This window comes from Bombus pascuorum, chromosome 1 (assembly GCF_905332965.1).
Source record: "Bombus pascuorum chromosome 1, iyBomPasc1.1, whole genome shotgun sequence".
NCBI lineage: Eukaryota > Metazoa > Arthropoda > Insecta > Hymenoptera > Apidae > Bombus > Bombus pascuorum.
In genome coordinates, this window is record NC_083488.1 from 28,648,031 (window position 1) to 28,673,936 (window position 25,906).

Here is a 25,906-nt window from a genome sequence, read left to right on the forward strand (position 1 = left end):
TAAAATATAAAAAAAAAAAAAGATTCGAGAAATTATCCTTTTTTCTAAGTTTTGTCCTAATCCTTCTCTCATATTCCAAGTTCATCCTCTTAAATATTTATGATTCAATTGTCAGTTAGATTCTGTTTCATCGACGGCATATTACTGCTGATTTCATTGTAGCTTCGGATCGTCTAACTTGCTTTATAGTAAAGCCAAATTTAGACAGTAGAAATCACAAAGAACAATCGTATTTATTGTTAATTAACTATATGTACAAACGATTTCAAAATTTGCTCCTACTCTGTATATTGATATCGGTAAACGTAAAGTCAAGTTCACGCGATATTGTAAAGAAAGAATAACCGCGTACATATTTACTTCCTCCGCCAGATGACTCGCTGATAACTTTACCTGACTTTACATTCGTTCGATGAGTATCGGATACCGATCGGGCTGTTTGCGAAGCCGTTTGGTCAATAAGAAGCTCCTCGTGAAATTTGAGATAGCAGAATGTGCGTACATGTGACGCGAATGGTGTATCGTGTATCGGTCCGGTACGCGGCCTGTGCTTAATAATTCCATCAAAAAAGGAAACGTTCACGGCGATGAAATTCTGTGACAAATAAGGAGAGAATAAGAACAGTGCTGACATACCTGAGTCGCAGGAGAAATAGCAAGTTATTGCAGAATATCCTTTCCACAGACGAAAGAAAGAAAGGTCAACACTTGTCTGGATTGTATGCGATGTGCCGGCGACCCACCCTCGCTCACTGTTTATCCTTTAAGTATAAATCTAACCCTTTACCACGTATTCGAGGGTAGCATGCCGCATACTATGCAAATCTATCATCACCGTTGTCATTGCCTAGGAGGTAAGATATGATACCATCGTAATAGTAGTCACAGATGTATTTACAGATGTGATCGGAAATCATTTCATCGATATTGTGAAATAATTTAATCTTATCATGGAGTTGCCTTTTATGAATTGTCTTGATGTTTAACGGTTATATTGCTCCCTCCTTGGGATAACTACAAGAATTATATTTTTTTGTAATTATATATGTACCAACAACTTCGGTAGAGAAGTAAGATTCTTCCATGTAATAACGTGATTCGAAAATTTCTCAATAATGGGAAAGAATCGTTCATTGTGACGTTTATCATTAGTCCCTGACGCGAATACCGAATCGATTGTCAATATGCTCGATGTACGCCATAATACACATCGTATTTACAACGCGGTATACACGGTGAATACAAATGATGAATTGATTACTGTAGGTTAAATTGAATAATATTAATCGTCAGACGAAGAACATTCGTATGTTATAACGTTAGCAACTTTTTATTTGATAATATTTTATATTTCCGATCGATTTAGCTTATAAGGTCAAATAAGGGGAATCGTGAATTTTCATTTATAATATGGTCTATAGAAGTATTAATAATTTGATAAGATGTCATGTGACAAAGTACCAATAAATCTGATCGTAATATAAATTTATAAAAGTCATAAGTATTTATGTAAATATCTATTATTCTTATTTAAATATATAAAGAACTTGTTATGCTAGGAAATTAAACATGTTTTAATATAAAAATTATACGAAAACTTCTTCGAGTTTATTTATTAATAATAAATGACTATATAAATGGGTACTTTGATATTTAAATAATAGGATAAAAATTATTAGAGAAATGAATAATGTTTAGAAAAATTTTAGAATAGAACAGAAATTTAATAGAGCAATATATTGTTACTGTTTCAGTTACATTTTACAAAATAAACCAATTTTAAAAATTTATTTTTGGACACAGACCTTTCTTGTATCTATAGCCTGATTTCCAAGTTAATATTAATAAATTCAACATGTATGCATTAAAAATACAAACTGCCTGTCAAAGCGAGGGTAGTGGGGAACCTGATGATCCAAGTAGTCATCACCAAGAACCTGTTAGACCTCCGGCACAGGATTGTAGTTCCTTTGACATTGTTAGAGCAACTCAGGTAATTACATTTCAAATACTATTATTTGGCTAATTATTTGCTTAACCATTGAAAAATATTTGTTATTTGGAAAATTAATTCTTTACAGTATGGAGCTTTGGATCGTGTGACTGAATTAGTAGAAGCTGGTGCTGATGTAAATCAGCCAGATTCAGAAACAGTAACATTATTGCATTGGGCAGCAATAAATAATCGAAAAGACATAGTAAAATATCTAATTGCAAAGGGAGCTGTTGTTGATGCAATCGGTGGTGAACTTGCTTCCACTCCACTACATTGGGCTACAAGGTTAATTTTAAATTATGATTCAAATCGATTTTATGATAGAATCTAATAAATCTTTTAGCGAATAACATAAGTTGTTGTTTCCAGACAAGGTCATTTATCTACAGTTGTGATATTAATGAGAGCAGGAGCAGATCCAACTCTTAGGGATTCTGAAGGATTTTCATGTATTCATTTGGCAGCTCAATTTGGTCATACCTCTATTGTTGCTTATCTAGTTGCAAAAGGAGTAAATCCAAATATGCCAGACAGAAGTGCAATGACACCCCTCATGTGGAGTGCCTATAAAGTTAATAGGTAAGTGTGAAAGAAAAATGAAAATATCTATTTGTGAAAATTTTAGAATCACATTATATTGTTTACTTTGAAGTTTTTCCTTTTACAGTTTAGATCCAACACGCCTGTTACTGACTCTAGGAGCATCTCATTTGCTCGCGGATAATTTACATGGTAATACTGCTTTGCATTGGGCTATTATAGCTGAGAATAGTACAGCGATATCAACGCTAGTCCATCATGGTGCATCTTTGGACCGACCTAATGTTCTATATGAAACACCAATGACATTATTGGATCGTCATATTGGTGCTGCCTGGTTAGGACATAAAATCAGTCAAGAAATCAGAGAAAAACAAGGCAGAACACGAATATGGTGTAGGGATAAGGTATGCACTCTAATTGTTTTTATCTAATTTCGTTTTTTAAAGTTATATTTCTTGCAGAGAGTACGCTGGTATTGTATGGTCAGTACACCATTTATAGTTTTTTATCTCATTGGAATGATTTTTCAAAGTGGATTGGATTATCTAATAAAAATAGGTGCCTTTATCTCTCTTTATATAGCACTGTATTTAGCTAATCATTTTATCTTTGATGAACGATTATTTCATATTATACCAATGTCAATCTATTTGGCTACAAAGGTGAGTATTCAAAAGGACATATCATATTTAATATTAATAGACCCTTTATATTAAAGTCTTAGAATTAAATAATGTTATAAATCTGTGTAGAGAGAAGTGACTGAATTATATCAGATATCAACTTTTACATAACTGATACAAGTGACTTATCACGATATATATTAGATACAACAAGTGCCTTATCACAAAACACATGAAAGATAAATTAATATTATTGAAAATAGCACAAAGATTTAATGTTCTTTCAATAACTTTTTACTTTATATGTAACTTGTGTAACATTAGCATTTTCATAATCAGAATCTTTTAAGATCATTTGTTACAGATGTGGATATATATAACATGGATATTTTGGCTAGGCATACATGCTGCATGGTATTTATGGTTACTATTAGTAGGTGGATCTGTACCACTCTGGATATGTTTCTTACAATCCTGGAGAGGTGATCCAGGTGTAATTACAGCTACACACGAGGATAAGTTAAATGTAACTGTCTGTATATTACGATTACATTATCTGTAGATGAAGTGTATTTTTCAATTTTTTATTGTTTTCAGACAATTATAGAATTAGCAGAGTCTGGTGGTTTTGAACCACAATCATTTTGCAGCAGTTGCTTGATTAGAAGACCTATGAGATCTAAACATTGTTCTACGTGTGATCGATGCGTTGCACGCTTTGATCATCATTGCCCTTGGATTAATAATTGCATTGGTATGTTAAAAAACTTATGTGGAAGATGGTTTTATTATGTTAATAACATATATAACTAGTACAGTTTCAAATTGCATTAGCTTTAGACAATCTAATTTCAAATAGCGCAGTTGTACTTACAATTTTTAACATCCGTTTTTTCTTTTTAAAAACTTAGGTGCGCATAATCACAAGTATTTTCTGGGATTTTTAGCATCATTATTAGGCCTCTGTATTGTTATTTTATCCGCTAGTGCACAGTATTGGCAATTTGAGTGTTGGACAAATTTAACAAAAGGACATACCGCTGATAATTATTTAGTTACTACGGCTACATGCGATGCTTGGGTAATGTGGGTTGCAGCAAATACGGCCCTTCATTTCTTTTGGGTCGGCACGCTACTTGCGTGTCAATGTTATCAGGTTTATTATCTCTTTTATGTCTATATAACCAAACGAGTTACGACAATTTATTTTCTCACCGTAATATATATTTTTTATTTACTAGATTATGGTTCTTGGAATGACAACAAACGAACGTATGAATGCGGGACGTTATGCACATTTCAAACAAGGGAATCCTTTCCATCGTGGTGCTCTTCAGAATGCGGCTGATTTTTGTAATTTAAGCTTCTGTGGAGTAAAAGCAAAGCCCAGCTCAGACTGGTTACATAGTTTCGATCATAAACAGAGCATCGAAAAGTTGCCTCTACTTGCTACGAAAGACAACTTCCAATATATTTAGAATTTTTCTTAAGGGTCGCAGAACTGTCATGGAAGATAATGTAATTTTGCCATCAGAAGCTAACATAGTGTGTCATATCATTTGCGTCTGGAGCATACTTCTGAATTACCAAAGAGTTACTACAGAATTGGAAGTGACTTTTAAGGAAGGTAGTGATTTTGCATATACAGATTTAAATTGCATAATATAAGTAATTTCTTACATTTAATGAAATACAAATTTTAACATTCGTCTACCGTAAAAGACTGTTCTACGACGTAAGTATGCATATCCCACATTTGTGTACTCTTCGTTTCAAATACGAAACAGAAGAACACGTTGCACAAGTACTTTGACTCTATTTTTACAACAAATTATGAACCAAGATTCCTTTTTGTCTTCGTATATTATCCCTACAGTTCACTTCTTACTTTCGATAAACGAAATGCTAACATAATTGATTAAAACGTAGTTTACATCGCATTGTAAATATCTATACTTTTCATGGAATTGTAACGTCACAAAACATGAATACGTTAATATTTTCTTTTTTTCAATTACAAGTTTTTAAGTTTACTTTAGATGTTGTAAATTCCAACGAGTATCAGATTTAATCCATAAATAATTTATTTGTATAAGTACAATTCTGATCATGTTGGAAAACAGTAATATCTTTATACAAAAAAAAAGCCATGACAGTCAGTTGTGTAAGATTATTATATAATCGACATTATTTATTACAATTATTTGTACTTTGTAGTTTTTGTTGTTCATGATAGAAACATGGGTATTCATATTAAATTTGAACAAAATTCAGAGTATGTAAAAAAGTTATTAAAAGGTATTACTAACGAAAAGTATGGCATATTTATATTTAGTAATTAATGGATCAATTTCAATCCAAAAAATAAATCAAACGTTGTGCAACATTATTGTAAAGTAAAATTACATTGCATATTATTGTTGGCAATTTAATCCGTTTTTTCGTACTTATGAATAAGTTTACCTGACTTAAGTGCCATGCTTGTACTCTTCAAAAGACATGCGTATACTATACGTATTTACACTCGTATATATATATATATATAAGTATTTATTTATGCTCTTTGTAAGATTTGATTAATGTTGTCTGTTGTATCTAATCTATTACTACATTATGTAAAAACCATTTTAAACGATAGCAATATAGGATAGTCTATAACAATTGTTTATAATGTCTGTTTTAATAGATGTCATACTTTGATAATGTCATCAATTTCAAAAAATTATATTATTATGCGTAGAAATACCAAATATAAAATAAGAGAGGAGCCTGATACATTTTTGTACAATTACAATGTGTAACGACAGTTACTAATAGAAAATAATTGTGAGATGTTACTTTACATTCCAGAAACGTACTTCAGTATATAACTGTGAATTTCTTTTTCGTCTATAACGTTAGCGTGTGATTAAAAATGTATGCTCATGCTTTTAATTCGTTTGTCAGCATCATTGACATGCGTAAACAATTGGAGTGCACTGTTAAGGTTGCAAGTGCTATGTCAATTCCACTTTCTAACATTCTTAGTCGTAATTATCAAATACTAATACTATGAAAGTTGTGTTGCGCGCACAATTAAAAAAGGAAAGCAGACATTTACAATTGATTGCATCCTTAACAGGATAGGACTCAATTTAATTTTATTAAGATATAATTTAAAATAAAAGCCCATGTTACGAATATTTTCGTCAATGATCCCGTTTAACCAGTTATTAAGTATAAGTATTAAATACTCAAGCTAAAGAGAGTGCATGTGTTTTTTACATTGCATTCCCAATAGGTGCCTAAATATCCAATTATGTATATTACCTTATATGAATTTATAAAAAAGACACTCTGTGGATCGATCAAAAGTGGTTTAGGAATACTTTAAATTTAAGTTTTTATTCGTTAAGTAATCTTCAATATGTTCCGAATAATTAAGCATAGACGAATGCCGTGTCATAGTTTATTAATTTTATCTGCGTAACAATCGAAGATAATGATTAGATCATTTCATCAACTGTATTATTAGATTCTTCGAGTTTACGTTATAGTAACAGTTTATATGCAAATCATTTAATTTCACTATGTATATAACTGAACTTAATTTTAGTTTGATAATTTAACAATTTTCTTCGAAAGTCTTTGATATAAGGATACGCATGTACAAGACAAAATTAATATTTGGTACATTTATCCAACTCTCATTTATTAAAAACGAGATTTCAATTTTGATTGCTTGTACAGAATGTTACGACGAGGTGTTTGTACAAAACATTGATACATACATATGTAATATTATATAATATATAGAATCGACCGTGCGATGATATTAAAGAATGAATACTCTATGTCAGAATTACTACAAGAAACACGACGCGTATAAATATTATAAATACAAATGTTAGTTAGATGTAATTACTTGATAACAAACTATTAATTACTTATAGAATGAATGTGTTAATTAAGTCAAGCATATAATTTCTCTCGAATGTATGGTATACGTTTAATATTTATTCATATTTCCAATCTAGTCCAATTGATATTAAGGTAAACTTGTATGTAGATTATGTTTACTTCCTATGAGTGACAAGACAAAGTCGATTTATGTATAACAAGCAATTTCTCTCGTTTTTCAAAGTGAGTGAGTCGGAAACAAAAGAAGGATTGTGTAGTTAATGATGCAATATCAACGAATACAAGCATTGAAAAACTGTATTATAACATTTTGAGAAACATACAACTAAGAAATAGATAAATACAAGACAGGAAAGTTTTTATAATAATTAACATTTTTAAACATTTAATTTGTAAATTGCAAGAATTGTTTGCTTCGAAAATGTATAAGGAAGTTGAATTAATGAATTAAATATGCAGATTAAGATTTGAAAAAAAGCAGATATTTAGAAATACGTGAGCATTTGAACGTTTAGATTCTAGTTAATCTAGTTTAGATTCTAGTTAAGTTTTTCGTGAAAAACGATTAAATATAGTTGTAAAAACTTTTTGTCTGACTTGTTACGACTTTGAAAAATTATGGAACTCCTCGCAAACATAGATCAGTTTACAGCTGTTGTATCGAATCATATTAGGCTAATTATAACACTTTACTTCTGATTCAATCAATGTAAATAATAATCTTTTACTTCTAACGGCGTTTTAAGAACAAATAAAGTTTAAAAAATCAAAGTATCGGAGATGTAAACATTCTTGGTAATTAATTGCAAAATGCAATTATAGTTACTATACGTTGTATAACAAATAAAAAAAAAATATATATATATATAAATGATTAATTTATCGATTATTATTGTTTTACTATTTACATTTTGGTTCGATTAGCGAAATATATTTTTGTGAATTTTTTTCTTTTAAAGAATTCGAATTTACCAAATTATCGAGCATTGAATATTGCCAACAGTCAAAGGATCACAAATAATTATGGCATTGCAAACATATGAATGTAATTAAATGTTCTAGTTGCTGTCACTTGACAGTTTAATTTTGTTTTAATTCGTGTTACGTTAATTTCAAGTTTTATTAAATTTCTTTTCAAGAAATGTGTTTATCATGGTTTCTGGAGGAGATTGTTCATGTACAGATGCAACAGAATCTTCTAACATAACATCTCTGCAGACAGAACCTACTTATTCGGTTAATACCAATGTTAAGGAACCTCTTTGTGATCCTGTGAATAGAGAGGACGATCCTTTTCAACAACTTAACTGTAGGTACCACCAGGAATTTAATCATTTAAACAGCTAGAATTCAGCTATAAATATCGCACTTATTAAGTTAAAGACTGTAAATGTCGAGAGATACATTCAGCTGTACATCACGGAGCATCTCTGGATCCTTACAAGAAAGATTTACCAAAAGAGAAGAGTTCCGTGGAGCCGTCTTCAAATCCATGTTTATGTCACGGTCACAAGATGTAATACAAGTATTTCCATTCTATTTAACAATTATTAATTAACCATATTTTTTACCTTCTAGCAGAACTTATACTTTACCTTTGAAGTACAGAGATGGTAATTACATCAGCCTCTTAAATTATTTATCCTATCATTAACAAGGTGACTTCTTTGATTTTTGTTTTATATTTGCAAATCTTATGCATTCTTTATTAATTTAAACACAATGCGTTTAATATCATTTATTTTAGTTAATATAATATAAATGCTTTGCTGATTCTTTTTTTTTTTTTGATCTATTTCCATTTCACTCGAAATATAATTTTTTCAGATAAATCACGACTATTTTGGTGTCCCTTTAAGTGGAAGTGGCCAAGGAAGGAATACTTAGAAAGTAAAGACAAATCATACAAAGTGAAATTAACACCAAAGAAATGTCCCCATTATGCGGAGGTAGATCACAATATACACATTAATAGAATAACATTATTTTATTTTTCCTTTTATTCTTAAGTACGAACATTAAATATAAAAAGTATATAAACAATTGGTATACTTAATGCGGATAACAATGCACTTCATTTAGCCCTTCATGTGCTGTGAAATATCAGAAGGGATACCAAATAAAAAGAAACACGACGCGCCAGAATCAGTCGATACACCACCAAAGACGGAAAAGAAAAAAGTGGAAGTAACTGAGAAAATTGACATCTATTATTTCGATCATGGGAACTCTGCGTAGGTACAACCATATATTTCAATAGATTTCTTTTTATCATTTATAATTTTTATTATGCAGGCAATTGCTCTTACATAATCGTTCGATTTTATATCGTCTAAGAACAAAAACCAGAAAAATACAAGCATTTAGTTTCCAAATATGATAATTAAACTTAAAAATTTAAGATTTTTCAATTCTTAGATTCTAATCAAAATGTTATCGTTAAAAACATATATATAAAAAAAAATAATAAATACAAAAAACAAAGTTTATATATATCATCGTTAAGAAATTTAAAAAAGCAACTTTGACCATCACGTTAGCTATTTTACAGTCGTACAGGTTCGTTAAAACGTTAAGATCCTTCACAATCTTCACAGATATTATCAAACGACGGATTCACCGCCGATATTAGCGACCGAGAAATGCGCCGAGAAAACCGACCAAGCAGCGACTCGCTTTTGGGCCGAGATATTTGGGACTATTCATATCGGCACTGCTTTCATCACAGCGTTTATTCTACAATTGGTTCGATTTATACTTTACAGTATAATCCGTCCACTGACAGTGGGCATCTTGCAATTGTTGGCGGACTATTTTATAAAACCCCTATTGTCGATTGTGTTCAATGCCCTGATACAGCCTGTATTGATATTGTTATACAATATTGCAACGTCTTTCAAGGATCTTTGCGAGCCTATCGCAGAAGCGATAGGGTTGTTCCTACGGGAGATTGCACACGTGTGTGCGGCGATTCGAATCGTCGAGGTGAAACAGGGTACCGCTCCCTCGGTTGCTTGCACTTGATGATCGAATAGAAGAAAACGCGAATTCTCAATGACGAAGAAGGGAATAAGGTACCAAACTCGTAATCCCTTCTTACGACTCGTAAAAAAATAGCACCATGCAAACGTTGGTTTAGGGAAGTTGCTTCGGAATTGCTTCTGTTTCCAAACTATTTTAATATTATACCTCTCTACCCTGTACTGTATCTGTTTTTCATTGTTCAAGGTTCAGAGATGAAAAAAGGACGACTTATTATATCTAGGTGATTGACATTATCTTGGTATTTGAACGATTATGAGGGAATCGAGGTAAAACTGAACCGTGATTAAGTAGAGTAAAACAAATCTAACCCATTAAGATCCAAGTGTGTTTGTTAAGTACAGGCCTTCCTATTAGGCATTGTTATTTAGAATATTTACGAGGCCATATATAAAAAGAAGGAAAAACGTTGCGTTCTCTTGAACTTGCGAGATTCCAAAACTCTTTAGACAGTAGATATTGTATCGACTTAAAAAAGGATTTTGTTGGATCCCAAAGGGTTAAGAAATAACTAAATCCTTTTATCACATGTGCTTATAAAAAAGAAACTTAATATAAAGCGTAATTTGTGCGTATGAATGGTCACGTCAAGCAAATTATAAACTTCATCCGTTGACCTTCCGTAGACGATGATAAATTATCTGGATCATCGATTCGAGAAGGCATTGTCCCAGGATACAATGATGTGAACTGTAGAAGATTCGGAAACAGCTCGGTAGCAGCTGTTCGAGTTTCAACGAATATAACACATGCCTTAACACCAGGTATATATTTGGTATTATTTAAACTTTACAATATTATCATCAGTTTCATTCATTTTGTTATTTTTTGCTTTTTTTCTTTCTTTTTTTGTTTTTACAGAACAAATTATCCTCTTATAGCAACTAACTTTGTCAATAATAATTAATAATCATCCTTCGTCTCTTTCGTATATCTTACTGTTTAATAAATTATGTACAATCTCACAAACAACAAACGGAGGAACCTAATTACATCATGTAGTTGTTCACACTTCGCTATGTACAGGTACTACTTGGTTTTTACAGAATTGCGCTTTCGCTCCACCTGCGTATGTAGTCGTTAATGCTTAAACTCTGTCGTTCGCATATTCTATTTAAAAAAAAACAAAATAGAAAAGAGAAAGAGAGAGGAGGGGAGAGAAATAGCAAGAGAAAGAGAAAAAAGAGAAAGTCAGAGAAGGGAAAGAATAAGGAAAGAAATAAAACGCCTATCGTCACCTAGTCTCAGGAACTGCAACCTCTTGCTTTCTGTGCATCGCGATCTAGGTGGTTGTGGTCGGAGTCTCCTGGATGGCTAAGGTCTGTGATGAAGGCGCTGATGATGATGTCGAGTCACCTGCAATTACGTGGTCATTCTTAGTAAATGGTAATTTAAAACGCATTAAAAAACGTTATATCATTTTAAGTATATGGAAATTCACGCGTCGAATATTTTTGCAGGTGCGCGCGAAATAAAATATTCGAGTGTTTTATCAAGTTATAAATGTATAAACAACGACTGCACCGAGACTATCTATCCGATAAAAGCGTTAAAAGGATCCAATAATTCCATCAATGAATCGAAGAAATATCCTTTTTATGATGAACGTATCAAAATGGCTACGCGTTCGAAGCTTATCGTTTTGTCTGTGGTTAATCGAGCGACTGTTCTACGTAATATCGTGAGATTTTAGTAGGTCGTATCATTCGTAACGCTAATGTTTCTTCTTAAACCGTGGTAATCCTATTATGATAATATAACGTTCCCGAGTATTACATAATAATATCGATCTCGGTAGGTAAAGCTTACCCAAGAGGGCAGCTTCTAAGTCTCCTAAGATCTCCGTTTCCTTGGGATCGATAAGGTTGAAGCGTTGATTAAGGAGCGTGAGGTGGGCAAATACACAATTGAGGTGAGCGTGCAACCCCAAGAGTGCTACCTCTCTGAAGTGGCAGTGGTAAATGTGTGCCACCACATGGTACAGTAGCCGCAGGATCTTACGCACTATCGATTCGAACGAGCTAGGAAATTCATTTGCTGAAACATTCAGGAAACGAACCAATTAATACGATTATGGTTTCGTCTGCATATCGGGTCCTGTGAAACCTTGATACCACTCAATGTACTTAACTACTCGACTTCTGACTGCGTGTCGCTGTAAATATAGCTTTATACTCTACTCTGTTTATTTATTTTTCAAATGATAGTTTATTGGATATTCTAAAACATGAACTACGTGAATATTAGTGCGCCGTTAGCCTTCTTACAATTTGAAGAAAATGTATTTAGATGCGACGCTATAGATAATGGTAAATTGTACGTTAACGGTGTGTCACGACTATTTAGTCGCCGCCGTGGCAAGGTAAAACAGATAACTTACCATATTTCGTAGGAAATATAGTTTCGTCACTAACGGTGCGTTGTGTAAAAGTCATAACATAATCTATATATTGTGGCGCTGCCACTCTCGTTTTCTTCCCTTTCTCATCAAACCACAGATAAGTTCTGAAACGATAAGAAGGCGAATTACATGAGTGCGTAATAACACCCGGCGGAAATGGTAGAAATGATAAAAATAAAGGAAAAGGAAACAGATCGAGGGCAAGTAGAAAACTGTTCAAAGAATAAATCCTTCCTCGTTTTTTCTACCTTTTCTTCCTTTCTTTTATTTCTTTTCTGGGTCAGGGCAAGCATTATATTTATCGTGGACGTTCGAAGTAGATTTTGAAAGCGGATAATGTAGAATTTACTAAGGATTACTATCCGAGATAATTTATCTATTTACTATATGATACATTATTTATTGGTGAAATTTACCTGTGCCGTGAATTTCTTATTTAGAGACTGTGGAAATTAATGCTATAACGCGGAATCTTTTTAAATAGTACATACAGTTCAGTGAACAAAAATTCTTAATAAACATAGGAATATACTGTTTAACTTTTTAAATACTAAAATTACGAATTTGTTATTTTTCTAAAAAGTTACATCGGTACAGATATTGTAGAATAACTTATAGGTGTATATATATAATAACAAATGTCCTAAATTAGTTTCATTTCCATTTTTTACGATATCGATATTCATCCTATCTTTTTTATTTATATCCGATTCTATTTCTATCATCGAGCATAGGCCTAGTTAAAAAAAGCTGTCAACGATCACACGTTATAAACTTTAATTAAGGTTAACACCTCCAGTCATGGAGGAGCAATCTGATGGATTAGCGCGTGGATCAATTTGTTGGACGGCATGTATCGTGATTACTAGAACGTCTTGCATACATCGATGAAACGAAAAAGAGAAAGGTAGCTGTATTAATCAAATAGTAGGAAAAATTTCAATGAACTTAATTGGTAAAATATTGTACTGGAACCGTGTGTTTAGTTAACTTTATAGAACATGATAGTTGTAAAATTATGAAATAGAGCATCAACTTTCAATTTATAAGAAGAATCTGTTACCTCGATATTGAATTAATTTTGTATTATTGATTTTTATTATACGTCATCTATGATTATTCATGTTCATAAACAAGATTTTTTAACTGAATACAATGTAAATAACATAATCTCTTAACGTAATATCGATTCGTACAATTTATTTACATTCAACGACTTTTACTGCTTCGACTTATCCAAAAATCGTTCGATGTACATTCTATTTATCCCCTCGATAGTGCACGTCCAAAATCAATTGACCACTGAAGACCATTGAGGAGTGCTTGTTCAGCCATAGCGTTTAACTACTTTGTCGCTGTATCTCTTAATTTTTTCTCGCTGCGTTTACCTTATTTTTACGATCCTTTGCCTCTTTTATTTTATTAGTAATTTAATGCGATAGATAAAAAATTCAATTCAATTGCTCAGAACTAAAAACCTTAAGATTGCAAGAATTATAAGTTAGTTTGTTGGATCAACGTACGATTATTGTTCGTACGATACGCACCTTAAGCCAGGACCGGTCATATCGGGACAGCCCGTCATCGTGCAGAACTCGGATATCGTTCCATAAACGAGATTGATGTGATCGAATAGTGCGAGAGTATGAGAGGCCAACCATTCGTTGTAGTCCAAACCGGGTGGTAAATCGACCAGCATCCTCAGGTCCAGCTCTGGCAGCTGCCTTTCAAGGGCCGCCTCCTCGAGGTACAATTTCGGATCCTCTGTAGTTCCCGCATCCTTCTCCTTTCGTCGGGCTTTTCTACGAATAGCGTGAAATCGCTCGTTTAGTTTCTCTTTGACCCTCCATCGCACAACCTGCTACCAATTGCCCAAGTAATAAAGCATATTATTGCTCAGCGTAAGGGTTTCGTGTGTCGCGACCGATCTAGCCGAATATCGATCTCAGAATGGTACCTGTGAGTGGTGATGTGGCATTAAAGAAGAAGGATTTGTAAGAGGAATTTTTCGCTAGTTTTAAATCATAGTATTAGTCGAGGATTATTATAATTGAAAAGTAGACTGAATAACGTTTTTGTTCGTGTTCGGCATTATTACGAAAAAATATGGTAATTCGGTTTATAATCCGGAAAGGTGAATCGTGTTCAATGTTATCGAGGAAGTGTGAGAGTGCGGGTTGGAAAATTGTGTTTCGATATGGTGAGGGATGGATGATACGCTGTCCTCGTATGTGAAAAATGACGAATGGAAAATATTGGTTTCATTGTCGGGGGTGTCAATATAAATAGTCCTTTGCTTATTGTTCATTTAATGACGCGAAATTGCACGGTTGGCGTTACAAATATTTGATTTTACTGTTAATAAAATTGCTGGTGATTACATTACAATGTTTTCTTCTCTTATCTAACGAGATCATCGAAGCTGGTAAAAATTAACAGACCTGAGAAAGAAATTCCAAACAGTCCATCGTGCCCAAAAGCACGTTCGGTCGAACCTAACGGCGAAATTTCTCATTTCGAATCGATGACATCCTCCACTGTCATGTTCACCACGATTATACATCACGATTACACAAAAACCGTGTAAAGGACAACCGTGCTTTTTGCGGTAAAAATTCTTCTAATGGAAGCACCGAGGCCTGGCCGATGAAAGAAAGCGGTGATAACGCATTTTGCGAGCCTCTTCAGAACCAGAAGAGTCAAACGAAGAAAAGTAGGTACATGGAAGAGGGATGCAGCCGCGAATTCGACGTCTCGTTACAAATGACTCCTTGGATCTGTGTTTCGAGCACGCGTTATCGGCGTACTGATCGACGAGCTGAACGGATCTAGAGCACGAGAAATACTCGAGGGAGAGAGAAGAGAACGATAGTCGAGGATCGTTTTCGAGAGATCGCCACGCGAGAAACTTTAACTTGCTGCACGCACATTCAGAGATACGGGAATAGAAATCGTGCGCTCTTTTTGCCGGATTTATCGACTCCCACTAGTTTTCCGTTTTAAAGTAGTTTTATGTACTATCGGTTGCTCCAGTAAACTGCGAGTTGAGTGCTTTCATACGATAAAAAGAGAATTGTTTATCAAAAGCCAGCAAGTATTTACCATTGAATATGTTATGAATGTAGAGATTATTACCAACTGCAGTTCACTGATTACGTTTTCATCGCGAGTGCAAGTTGTTGGACCAATTACATTTCTTCTTGTACAATTTTGTTTGTTTTCAGATTATTATTTGACAAGACACGCGATATCGTATTCACTTTTTACAGCATTGCATATTTCGAATAAAGTAATCGATTAATTAATAAAGTAATTAAAACTATTGCTCACTGTCGAGGAATCCCGCATTTCGTCTTATATTTTACATCATTTCCTTGACTTGCAGTTTTTAATTGTATATTTATACATATACCTTTACACAGAGATAAATCGAATGGAAATTGGATGCAAATGATACGAATCTTCAGGACCAAAATTTAAACCAATTTCACTTGGAAATGCGACCAACAACCCAGTTCGTTGTATGAATGTCGCTAATGGCTGAAAGCTCCATAATTGAAGTAGTGCAAAATCCATTTTCACCATGCAACCGTAAATGTTACTCATTTCACGTATAATTCCACAGAAGTACGAGCTATTTCTATGCCTTATATATAGTATATATGTTCATACAGAACACTGCGGATGACACGAATGTTCTACAATTTCGACTCACAGTTACCAAAGTCATTAAGGTCAAAGACAATTATTACGCGTTACTACGTATTATATTACGTTAACAATTTCAGAAACGTTAAATCTATTCCGCACAGAACACTGTCTGGTTGAAGGTGGCCCGAAGCCAGGCTTCTCTTCCGATTCTTAATTAACGTCAAATTTGAATTATACAACGAAAGTTGTATATTTACAGAGAAAGGCGACGTTCGTTCGTTGGCGAAATTTCGGGCAGCGAATGTTAACAGCCATCGCTGCACAAACGGGTTAGGTAGCGGTAGACGGTCTCGAGGCTGAGATTACGCGAACACGAATGAACGTTGCGTCCGCATGAAATACGAGCCGTTTCGGTAGGTGGTGTATCGTGCTCGATTGCAGCCCACCGCAAGCATTAATGCACAAACATCTTGCACTCTGTTCATCTCGGCTCAGGGTTACAGCCGCCTGGTCTGCCTTAATAACGAACAACGAAGTTCGCCACGGCCTCTAGCTTTCTACGATCCTCGTTTTACCGAAGGTTACGTTCCGTTTGTATTTGTAGGCACAATGTATTTGTCAACCAGCGCGCGAAATTACCCGCTCGAAGCCAATGCATACGTATTCGGTTAATTACCGCTGAAAAAAAAACACCGCCAGGACAAAACGGGAAAACTTGCAACCAGTTGTTATTCAGTGGGATCAAACGTTCGAAACACTGCGCTTGTCTCACCGCGTGTTATTTCGATAGACGTGATTCGATTAGGCAATCGTTTCTGGTTTTTGTTTCGTGTTTTGTGGTAGCGTAGCCCCTTTGTTTCTTTGTTTTCTTCTTTTTTTGTTTTTTTTCTGTGAGAAAATTAGAATTGATAATAATAGACTTACAACGTTTTATCGTAAATGGAAGGTAAGAATGAGTAGTAAGGTGATATAGTGTTCAATGAAATGCAATATGGGCTCTAATGTTTAATAAGATGTAATCTAGGGTCTTTGGTATGAAATTAAGTTTCCACGTAGTAATACGTTGTCTTGGAAGTTACAGTTAAAGATTATCTAAATTGGTATACCTTTCTTTAAATATGAAACAGTACCGTGTTCTTCCTGTTCCGAAGGAGAGGAATTTTATTTATACCATATTATAAGACCGTCCCTTTTGTAAAAGCTGCTAATCGCTAATATAATACTGTTGTATATTCGATGAACAAACGCGAGATCGTAAGTTGCCAATATAGTACTACATTTCTATCGTAAGACTCGTGTCGCAATGCGAGAACCAAGAGAAATGGCTATGACCTTGTTTGTCTTCGTCATAGATATATTATACGATTGGCGAGGTCTTAAAACAGCTTATTTAGCTTGCAATTCGTGGAACGATTTGATGTTTGCAAATATCGAAATCTCTATGATAGCAAATATTTTAATGCAAAACATAGCGAATATAAACGTCGCTGAACCGAGCTGACAGGGCTTTTAGAACTCGAGAGAAAAAATTAACTTCTGGAAATTAATATTTAACACGATATTCTCACTTTTTTGCATAAGTCTGACAAACTTTCTACGCGATCAAAATTTCGACGCGAGACCACAAGATCGTTCTTGTTTGGTAGTATTTCATTAATCTGGAAAGCATCGATTACCGCGCAAACAGCAATAAGCGAGTCGTGAAGCATGGTTTGCGACACATTTTAGATTAGGTATTATTTCGCACGTTGCATCTTTGATTATAGGGCGCGTGGCATGTGATTCGCCTGAAATTACATTCCATTGATTTCGGTATGAATGAAGACTAATTATCGAGCTGGTAGTCACTGGCACGCGACGTTATTCAGCGCTGGTCATTTTAAATGATCTATTGATATGTTATCAGGCGACTGATTTATGCGAACGACGAAATAATCGATCTTAAAAAATATTCCGATGATACTCGATATTCGATGATAACTAAAATAAATAAATAGCCTAAGGAACGAAAGATGATGAAAAAAGTAAAATAACGTTCGTAGTAATTTACAATGTAGATATAGTATATTGATTTTATCACGATAAAACAATTTGCAAATGTAATTGAGGAAGGAGAGATAATAAACCTTATTTCTCTGTTTGGGTTACTTGGAGCAGAATAGCGAGACGTTTCACAGAACAGGTCTGAGGTTTCAAGCGAAGAATAGGTTTTCATTAACGCGCATTTTGAACTCGTAATTATATTTTGAGCATTTATTATGCGCGAAGAAAGGCAAAACGGAAGCTGGCCACAAACTATTCCACGGACGATCTCTTTTGATTTCTATAACCTCGATTCTGAATGAATTATTACCGCGAACCGCTTGGAAATCTGCTTTGCATAATGCGCTCCATGCATTCTTTTGGCCGCTGTATTTTTTCCACATAAATTTCCACAACGATAAAAATATTTCTATAAACTAATAATTCGTACATATTCTGGTACCTTTGTCATCTCTGTTCGAACCATGATATAAATGTCGAGTAATCTGTTAAAAAAAGAAATGGCCGAAGGTGATCGATATGAAACGAAAGAGTAAAATCGGAAGAACGTACTATATACCGGTACGTGGGTGGAAAACAAATTAAAGGGCAGCGTGTAACTCAAAAAAGCAATTTCATTCCCGGCATGAAGGACAATATTATGTTGGCCTAAATGCACTTTGTTCGAAAAGTCTCTCTTTGCCGTGATTTTCCCCGACGTTTCTCCTGCTACCCATCCTCTTGCATACATCGTCAGCTCCCGCGGCGAATTTTGGAACACATTCAAGCTCATTAGCCTGGTATCGCTAATACTACCGGCAATATGTTCCTACAACGGCACCGCATTCGCGTCGAATTCTCTCCTTGATAGTTACGCGTAATGAGGATATCAAGTGGGAAAAGATCGATAACAAAGTATCGTACGTATAATGTGGTGGTTCTCGAAATCCACAGCCAAGGTTAATTTTATTATACCGTTACGATAAAACGTCTTTGAAAGTAAAGATCCACCGTAGCAGAGTAGCGTATATTCCTACAACATGTTACTTTATTAAATTGTTTGCAACAAGAATTACAAACATTGCGATCTAATATTCGAAATTACGTACAATCGTCGTCTACTAATACATACTCCGCTATCTGATACTTATTTGAACACGTCGAATAAACTTTTCTTGAAAAAAAAGCTATGGCTGATGTTCACGGAAAAACGTTTCACTCGGAAGTAGACTAAATAGTCAACCGAAAGTGAAGTGCAGGAAGGTAAACTCGCACACGGTTTTCCGACAATCGCTAGAGCCGAGCGAGCTTGTTTCGAAATGTGCACTCACGAGAAGAGGCGATGCACTTGTGGCCGCCTCTTCTTCTGTCCGCTCGGATGTCTCGTAATTAGCAAGTTTCCATCCGGCAGCCCCGGAAATTTCACGATGCTTCCTAACTTAAACCGAAAAATCAAACTCGTGGTTTAATGTAAGTTACACACGCACGGTAAACTGGACGGCAAACGAAATCGTTTTAACGTTGATTGAAATTCATCTGCAATTTTAATCCTGACACCGGTAGAGACGTATTTTAGTTTAAGAGTAAATGCATTAATCCCATCCTAATCTAGGGTAAGCTACCTTAACCGAAAGGAATTTAACATACACTTGTTCCAAGGTTATCCAAATATAATTCAAAACTGAATTCAATTTAATTCGTCCTAATTGAATCTAAACGAGACGAATCTAACCTTAATTCAATTTCACTTTACCTAATAAATGTCTTTTAACGTCACGCGACTCGGAAGTTACATAAACTACTCTATTTATAAGAAGAAAAATTGTAATTGTAATTTCACCTCTTTTTTTTTTAATGAAGCGTATCGTCTAATTCTATCTATAAACAGAAAAATTATAATTGTAATTTTATCTTTTTAAAAGAAGTTCGTCGGTCAACCAAACATTTACGAAACTAAATAACATTAAGAAAAACGAGAAACCTACTCAACTGTTACTTTAATTCCAACCTCAGCATAATACCTAAAAATATTCTCTGCTTCGACTTGCGTTTAATTATAATTTATATTATGTATTTCTTCAAATTAGATACGGATCGACTGTGCTTCGATAAAATCAAGGTCCCTGAAACTTCGCCAAACGATAAAATATATGCCCAACTGTCGAACGATAACGTGTGTTCCGTACGTGTTAATTAACTTTTAGTAAAGCAGAGTCGAGGCAACTTGTTTCGATTCTCGATCCAACAATCCTTTAATCCACGTTTAACTACAATGGTGGCCATGTTATAACTTGGATCTAACTGCCAATAGTCTCCAAACTATTTCGTATAATACCGACAATAAGTATACGATTCGAATTATTCGAGTTATTTCGGCGAGGAACGAATTTACTTGTAAAAATAACGTGTGCACGAAGATGATATTTTTTATAATTAAATTGCACGTTAAATATTTTCATTAAAACCAACAGCGTCAATTTTTAACATGTCGCGAGATAAATTCCTAATAAGGTCGTGGGAAAATTCTGCGATGTATTTTTAATTGAAACCTGTGATTCATTTATCAACGTTGCGACAAGACGCGAGTCCGCTCTTTGAATGAAAACGATGTTACTTTTTAATTAGAATTCACGGTTTCTGCCATGACGATGATGTTATTACACCAGCGCTGGAACCTCTGGTTGCCTGCGAATTTCAGGCATATTTTAAAACGTAGTTAATCGACTGGTTTTCTAACTGTGAGAAACGAGATAATTTGATCAGAATTTTACTTCTGCTTGTTACTGTAGCTGCGGATGGAGTTTGCGTTATTTAAGGAGGGTACTGACATAAGCAAGACGGTTCTACTAACACGTCATCTATAATTTTTCATCCTTAAAAATTTAACGCCTAAAGGACAGTTCTTGAAAGAGATACGCTTCTTCCTTTCATATCCAATTGTATAACTTAAATTGAATAGATTAGGATCAAATAAGAGAAAATCGACGAGCTTCCCTCAAATAGGAAAATATTTTTTCACGGTCGAATTTAGAACAAAGACGAAGACAAAGACAGCGTTACGACTTGCAAACTCGTCGATATCACAGTTAACCCATGTTCTACATTCTAATTGCGCTTCATGAGCAACGACTGCTAATCACATTGTGCACAGAACATTACATCTTTAATCGACTAGCACCGGTTGGCTAATCAGATTAACGAATTATCGGATTTGTACAGGAGCAAATGGTCTTTACGAATAGCTCCATTCAATTCGCTTTTAATCTATCATTTGAGTCGTTGGTCGGACATTTTCTTATTGCCGTTTTCTTCGTTCTTCCTCTCCTAAGAACAAATGAAGCTTCTTCCCGGACAAAAGTTAATTGATTAAAGTTCCTTTATTCCCGCCGCATTTCTCGATCGAATCAATGCAATGACACGTGTTTTTTCACGCTCAACTTACAAACTTTGCTCGACTTCTGCTACGAAAACAGGAAATGAATCAACGTTTGATTAGAACCGAACGTAATCGATTCGTTTTTCTAGTTTCTTCTCTCTTCTTCTTTTAATTTCGATTTTGCATGTTTTTCTAAATCGCCAGATTCTAGGTCGTAGGATTCTAGGTCAACCGATGAAGTAGTTTATTTGATTTCTATGTTTTTCGAATGTGCTATAGATCTTCAAGGCTGCGGTGAATTTGATTAATGGTACATCATTGTTTGAGACAGGTTTTATCGTTAGACTTGACAATTTTGACCAGAATTCTTTGAAAAAAAATTGATGCAAGGTAAACATGTGTTACCTATTTATATCAAATAGAACTAGAAGTTAATTATGAGCACAGAATACTAATGATTATTTCGACAAATATTTCTGACGAAAAATCGTTTTTCAATGTCCAATCCTTTAGCGAATACAAATTTCAAAAGAAAGAAAAAGAGATTAGTTCGTACCTCTCAGAGACTTAATAGAGTACGTAGAGAATTGAGAGATAACAAATAATTGCAAATCACAAGAAAAAGTGAAATAAAAAAAGATCGTGAACTGTTGTTCGAGAGAAGTGGCGACGAGTGTTCGATGTTTTCACTTTGTATCTGAACTCTAACAAGGAATTGTGTAATCATTTTCCTGTTAGCCGCTAAAATGCTCTATTCGCATGCAGTATAACCAGAGAGCTACAAAATTCAGCCACGTCTACGCGGGTCAAAGCATCGGTCCTTTCCTCTATATTATAGAAGCTCATGCCACCGGAAAGAAGCTGCGTTTGTTTGGAAAAAACTGGCCGAACTTGCTCTTCCGAATCGATTTCGTTGACCATCCTCCGCTTTTCGCTCTTTCGTCATTTTCGTTATTGCCAGTTTTGACCAGATATCGCAAAACAATAAAACATCCAGTCGCCGCTAGAAACTACGACAGAGATGAAAATATCTGACTGCTCGAGGCCAACTTTTTATTAGTTTATCATCGTATCGAACATTCTTATCTCTTCATTTTTTTTTTTTTTATAATTGTCCATCTTTTTCTTTTTTAATTCAAAATTATTTGGGTCCGAAAGCTTAAAAGATCAATGGAGAAAAATGACGATAACTGAGACTCTTAAAATTCAGGTTTTCCTATACCTACCTTGTTCGAGATTTGTCGATCTAATTCCAGTCTATCTAATCCAGATGTCTTCTCACGTGATATATTAAAACAGAACTATGAAAACCAATAATATTTTATTGGCCTCGAGCGTTCAAAATATTTAATTTTCTTAACGATCCTTATCTCTACTCTATTTATCTAATGGAAAATCGTTCACTTAAACATTTTCTGGTAACTTCCACTAAATTCCTGTCGATCAAGATCGATCTGGACAATGTGAACGCTAGGTATATTTGAAAAATTCCATTCGACTTCAAACCTTAATAATATAAAATGCCGCCATAATAATGCGATTGGATTTTCTTGCGCGCTCTCTTTTTCCTGCTTAATCGCCACCGGCCACTGCTCAAGCGTGTTACCGACTTATCTTTCTTCGCCGGTTCTCGGTATATGTTGCAAGTATGTATTGCATTTATGCGAGTCAGAAAAACTTGCGTGTTCTAAATCTTTGAATGATGTATAGCAGTTCTTCTACACTGTTTGAAGATATTTCATTAAGTTCAACGTACGCTGTCGTCTGACTGTGGACTCACCATTTTGAATTTTATTATAACACTGATACGTGCAATGTAATTCTCTTGCATAGAGAGAACTAAAGAAAGGATACAATGATATTGCGTCTAAATCAATTTTGTAATGTTGCACAAATCAAAATTCCAGACACAAACAATTTTTATAACAAAATCTTGGAAAAGATCATTTATAAAAGATCACGCGTTTAACGTGATATTAGATTACAAGAAGCTCGTAACGATAATGCACGTTTATTGACGAAGTAACACACCTAACTTTCCAATTTTTAATATCGTGCAACAAGAAAGGTTCCCTTTCCCGAACGAACGTACTCCTATTTTCAGCTCTATTAAAATTTGTTTTCAGAGATTTTCAAAATTATTGGCTGCACTTTGATGTAATTTTTGATCTTTATGCCGAATAAGCGACGGATTCGAAATAGAAAAAAAAACCTGGAAATATATTATAACCTAGACCAGCAAAGCGTTAAACAATGAAAAATTCTCGATCTTCGATGCTCATTCAGAGAAGTACATATGTATGCCATGCAATAAAACATAACGAACGATCTTCAGCCGGCCATACAGAGAAATATATATATATATATAACAAGGTAGATGAAAAATCATGATACAATCGGAAGTAAGACAATTTTTTTCATAATAAAATAATTTCTTTTCATGAATTCGATGGTGGCATTATCCTATTTCCGGTTGCATCGCTGTTTCCTGTTAATCCTTCGTGCATAGTATAAAAATAAAAGACGTCGAGAGATAATATCTCAATAACTATGAAATTTACGTTTCATTATACTTTTTAATGTACGAAGTATTAAATACTTAATCTTTTAAAGATATTTCTGTTCTCTCGTATCATATGAATTATAATGAATTTTAATGTAAAATACCAAGACACGTTCATGCCAAAGCGAGCGTAATAATACAAAAATTTCTATTTTTTGTAGTCGTTGAGATGTTGACTCGCAACAGCTTTAATTTTACACCATGCATATGCAAAATGTCTCCAAAAGACGGACACTGGCTTGTCTTTGAATAAGAAATGCAATTTGCATCACAAAAAGCTGCGACAAACATTTAGATTAAAAAGATATCTCGATGAGAAGGCTAGTATGTTATATTTCACTGTTACATTCAAGCTAATAAAAATATGTTACGTAAAATTTGTCCGGGCGTAGTAGCCTTCTAACTATCGATATTTCGCTGGATAATGCAGGAATGTAGCGTTTAACTGCTAAAAATAAGTTTGAAAAAATCCGTCAATGATCCAGATTGCACGACTCGCGGCTCTTTCCCTATTCTTTCTTTCAGAAACTTCTTGAAAGTGGAACAGTTCCCAGAACTACGTTCTTCGAATTACTTCGAACTTTAGTTTTTACTTATAATCTAAAAGCGACCACATTGGTTAGACTCAAGATAGCAGGATGCTACTTCAAATTTAGGTAGAAGGTATCACGATCGTTCCACTTAAAGAACAAAAAAAGAAAAAAAAAAAAAAAAACAGCATATTCGGATAGAAAATTATCAGAGAGGCTTTGTGATGAAACATTTTACGACAACGACCTGCCTAAACCCTATTATTTCAGTAAACCGTTCTATACGTAATGCATAATTTAATTTTACAATAGAACGTTTGCTGATAATCTTTCTTCTATCCCTACGATATTACACTCGGAACTTCCGGTATGAGAAATACTGGCCTAACCTTAAGTCGAACTCGATTTGTTCCCTATTTCCATAAATAGGTGGCTAGTAGCCATTTACTACTCAACGTCAAGCCAGAGCCCTCTATGTCGAAGACATTTCCGTACAAGTACACATGTGTACACGTACAATATTTAAATATAAACATATATATTTATATAGATATATAGATATATATGTATGTACATAGAGATCTAGAGACGAGATGGAACTAGACGGAGGGACTCACGCGACAAGCTCGCCGAAGAACCTGATCTTCCTGTGGCAGGTGTCGAGAAGGGAAAGACGCGAGGAGACGGTCGAGCTGGTAGCAGCGCCGTGGTGGACCGGCGTCGGTGGCGCCGACAGGGTCGAGGACGTCGAGGCGGAAGAATCCTGGAGAACGACGCGCGCCGGCGAGCGCAGCATCGCTGTCGTCGTGATCGTCGTGGTTGAAGACGATCTCTTCGGCGCCCCGTCCTCGTGCCCGAGGATCTTTTCACGTACGCTGGGTATGCACCAAATCTTGTTCGGTTCTCATCGAACACCGGCTGCGACACCAATTATCGCCTGGTGTTCTCGTCCTTGGTCAATCCCAACAACTATCCTCAAACTTCACCCCTCCACCGATAACAACTACTCTGTCTCTGTTATTCTTTTCTCAATTTTTCCTTTCTTTTCTTTTTTCTTTCTTTTTTTTTTTTTTATTTTTGTTTCCGAAAATATTCAAAGTCTTATTCAATCGAAATTGTCTCACAGTGTCTTAATGCATTTTTTTAGGACTGTTCGATGAACACGAGGTAATACACACGTTGTAGAGTCGTTGTCTCGCTGGCAGATCCATCTGTTCCGCGCAGAAACATGATCGACGCCATGTCTGTAGTTAGCGTGG

General features: G+C 34.7%; 3 protein-coding genes and 1 long non-coding RNA gene across 7 annotated transcripts in view; 3 read left to right on the forward strand and 1 right to left on the reverse strand.

Moving 5' to 3' along the window:
• The first annotated feature begins 368 nt into the window (after window positions 1-368).
• On the forward strand, window positions 369-7,940 carry LOC132909727 (palmitoyltransferase Hip14). 2 transcript variants are annotated; one of them, XM_060964716.1, is made up of 10 exons: window positions 369-854; window positions 1,755-1,993; window positions 2,082-2,281; window positions 2,366-2,575; window positions 2,649-2,943; window positions 3,001-3,201; window positions 3,527-3,688; window positions 3,760-3,916; window positions 4,074-4,318; window positions 4,404-7,940. In XM_060964716.1, the coding sequence occupies exons 2-10, from the start codon at window positions 1,856-1,858 to the stop codon at window positions 4,638-4,640; spliced, it is 1,845 nt and encodes a 614-aa protein (XP_060820699.1). In that variant the 5' UTR covers window positions 369-854; window positions 1,755-1,855; the 3' UTR covers window positions 4,641-7,940. The 2 variants fall into 2 exon arrangements, with proteins under 2 accessions (XP_060820699.1, XP_060820709.1); XM_060964726.1 differs by having other exon boundaries at window positions 370-854; window positions 2,664-2,943.
• Window positions 7,941-8,817: 877 nt separating this feature from the next.
• LOC132909769 (uncharacterized) lies at window positions 8,818-10,159 on the forward strand. The gene is made up of 2 exons (XM_060964817.1): window positions 8,818-9,296; window positions 9,660-10,159. Exons 1-2 carry the CDS (start codon window positions 9,151-9,153, stop codon window positions 10,084-10,086), a joined length of 573 nt encoding a protein of 190 aa, XP_060820800.1. The 5' UTR covers window positions 8,818-9,150; the 3' UTR covers window positions 10,087-10,159.
• Window positions 10,160-10,854: 695 nt separating this feature from the next.
• LOC132909755 (MOB kinase activator-like 2) overlaps window positions 10,855-25,906 on the reverse strand; it is a 66,174-nt gene continuing 51,122 nt past the window's right edge. For 2 of the 3 annotated variants that reach the window (XM_060964803.1, XM_060964794.1), the window contains exons 2-6: window positions 14,053-14,307; window positions 12,485-12,609; window positions 11,914-12,141; window positions 11,343-11,460; window positions 10,855-11,214 (exon numbers count right to left, since the gene is read on the reverse strand). In XM_060964803.1, the coding sequence (XP_060820786.1) occupies window positions 11,387-11,460; window positions 11,914-12,141; window positions 12,485-12,609; window positions 14,053-14,307 (682 nt within the window). In that variant the 3' untranslated portion in view covers window positions 10,855-11,214; window positions 11,343-11,386. Of the gene's footprint in view, window positions 11,215-11,342; window positions 11,461-11,913; window positions 12,142-12,484; window positions 12,610-14,052; window positions 14,308-25,264; window positions 25,692-25,906 lie in introns of those variants that run through there. The other variant, XM_060964785.1, reaches the window with a different exon arrangement.
• On the forward strand, window positions 11,399-11,997 carry LOC132909772 (uncharacterized). The gene is made up of 2 exons (XR_009658607.1): window positions 11,399-11,490; window positions 11,565-11,997. It is a non-coding gene; the product is annotated as an uncharacterized LOC132909772 (long non-coding RNA).

Bases quoted from the DNA above. Each gene is read 5' to 3' on its own strand.
- LOC132909769 (XM_060964817.1), top strand. From the start codon at position 9,151: ATGTGCTGTGAAATATCAGAAGGGATACCAAATAAAAAGAAACACGAC. The intron at 9,297-9,659 runs GTAGGTACAACC...CAATCTTCACAG, and splicing joins TTCGATCATGGGAACTCTGC to ATATTATCAAACGACGGATT.
- LOC132909727 (XM_060964716.1), top strand. From the start codon at position 1,856: ATGTATGCATTAAAAATACAAACTGCCTGTCAAAGCGAGGGTAGTGGG. The intron at 2,944-3,000 runs GTATGCACTCTA...TATTTCTTGCAG, and splicing joins GAATATGGTGTAGGGATAAG to AGAGTACGCTGGTATTGTAT. The intron at 3,202-3,526 runs GTGAGTATTCAA...CATTTGTTACAG, and splicing joins CAATCTATTTGGCTACAAAG to ATGTGGATATATATAACATG.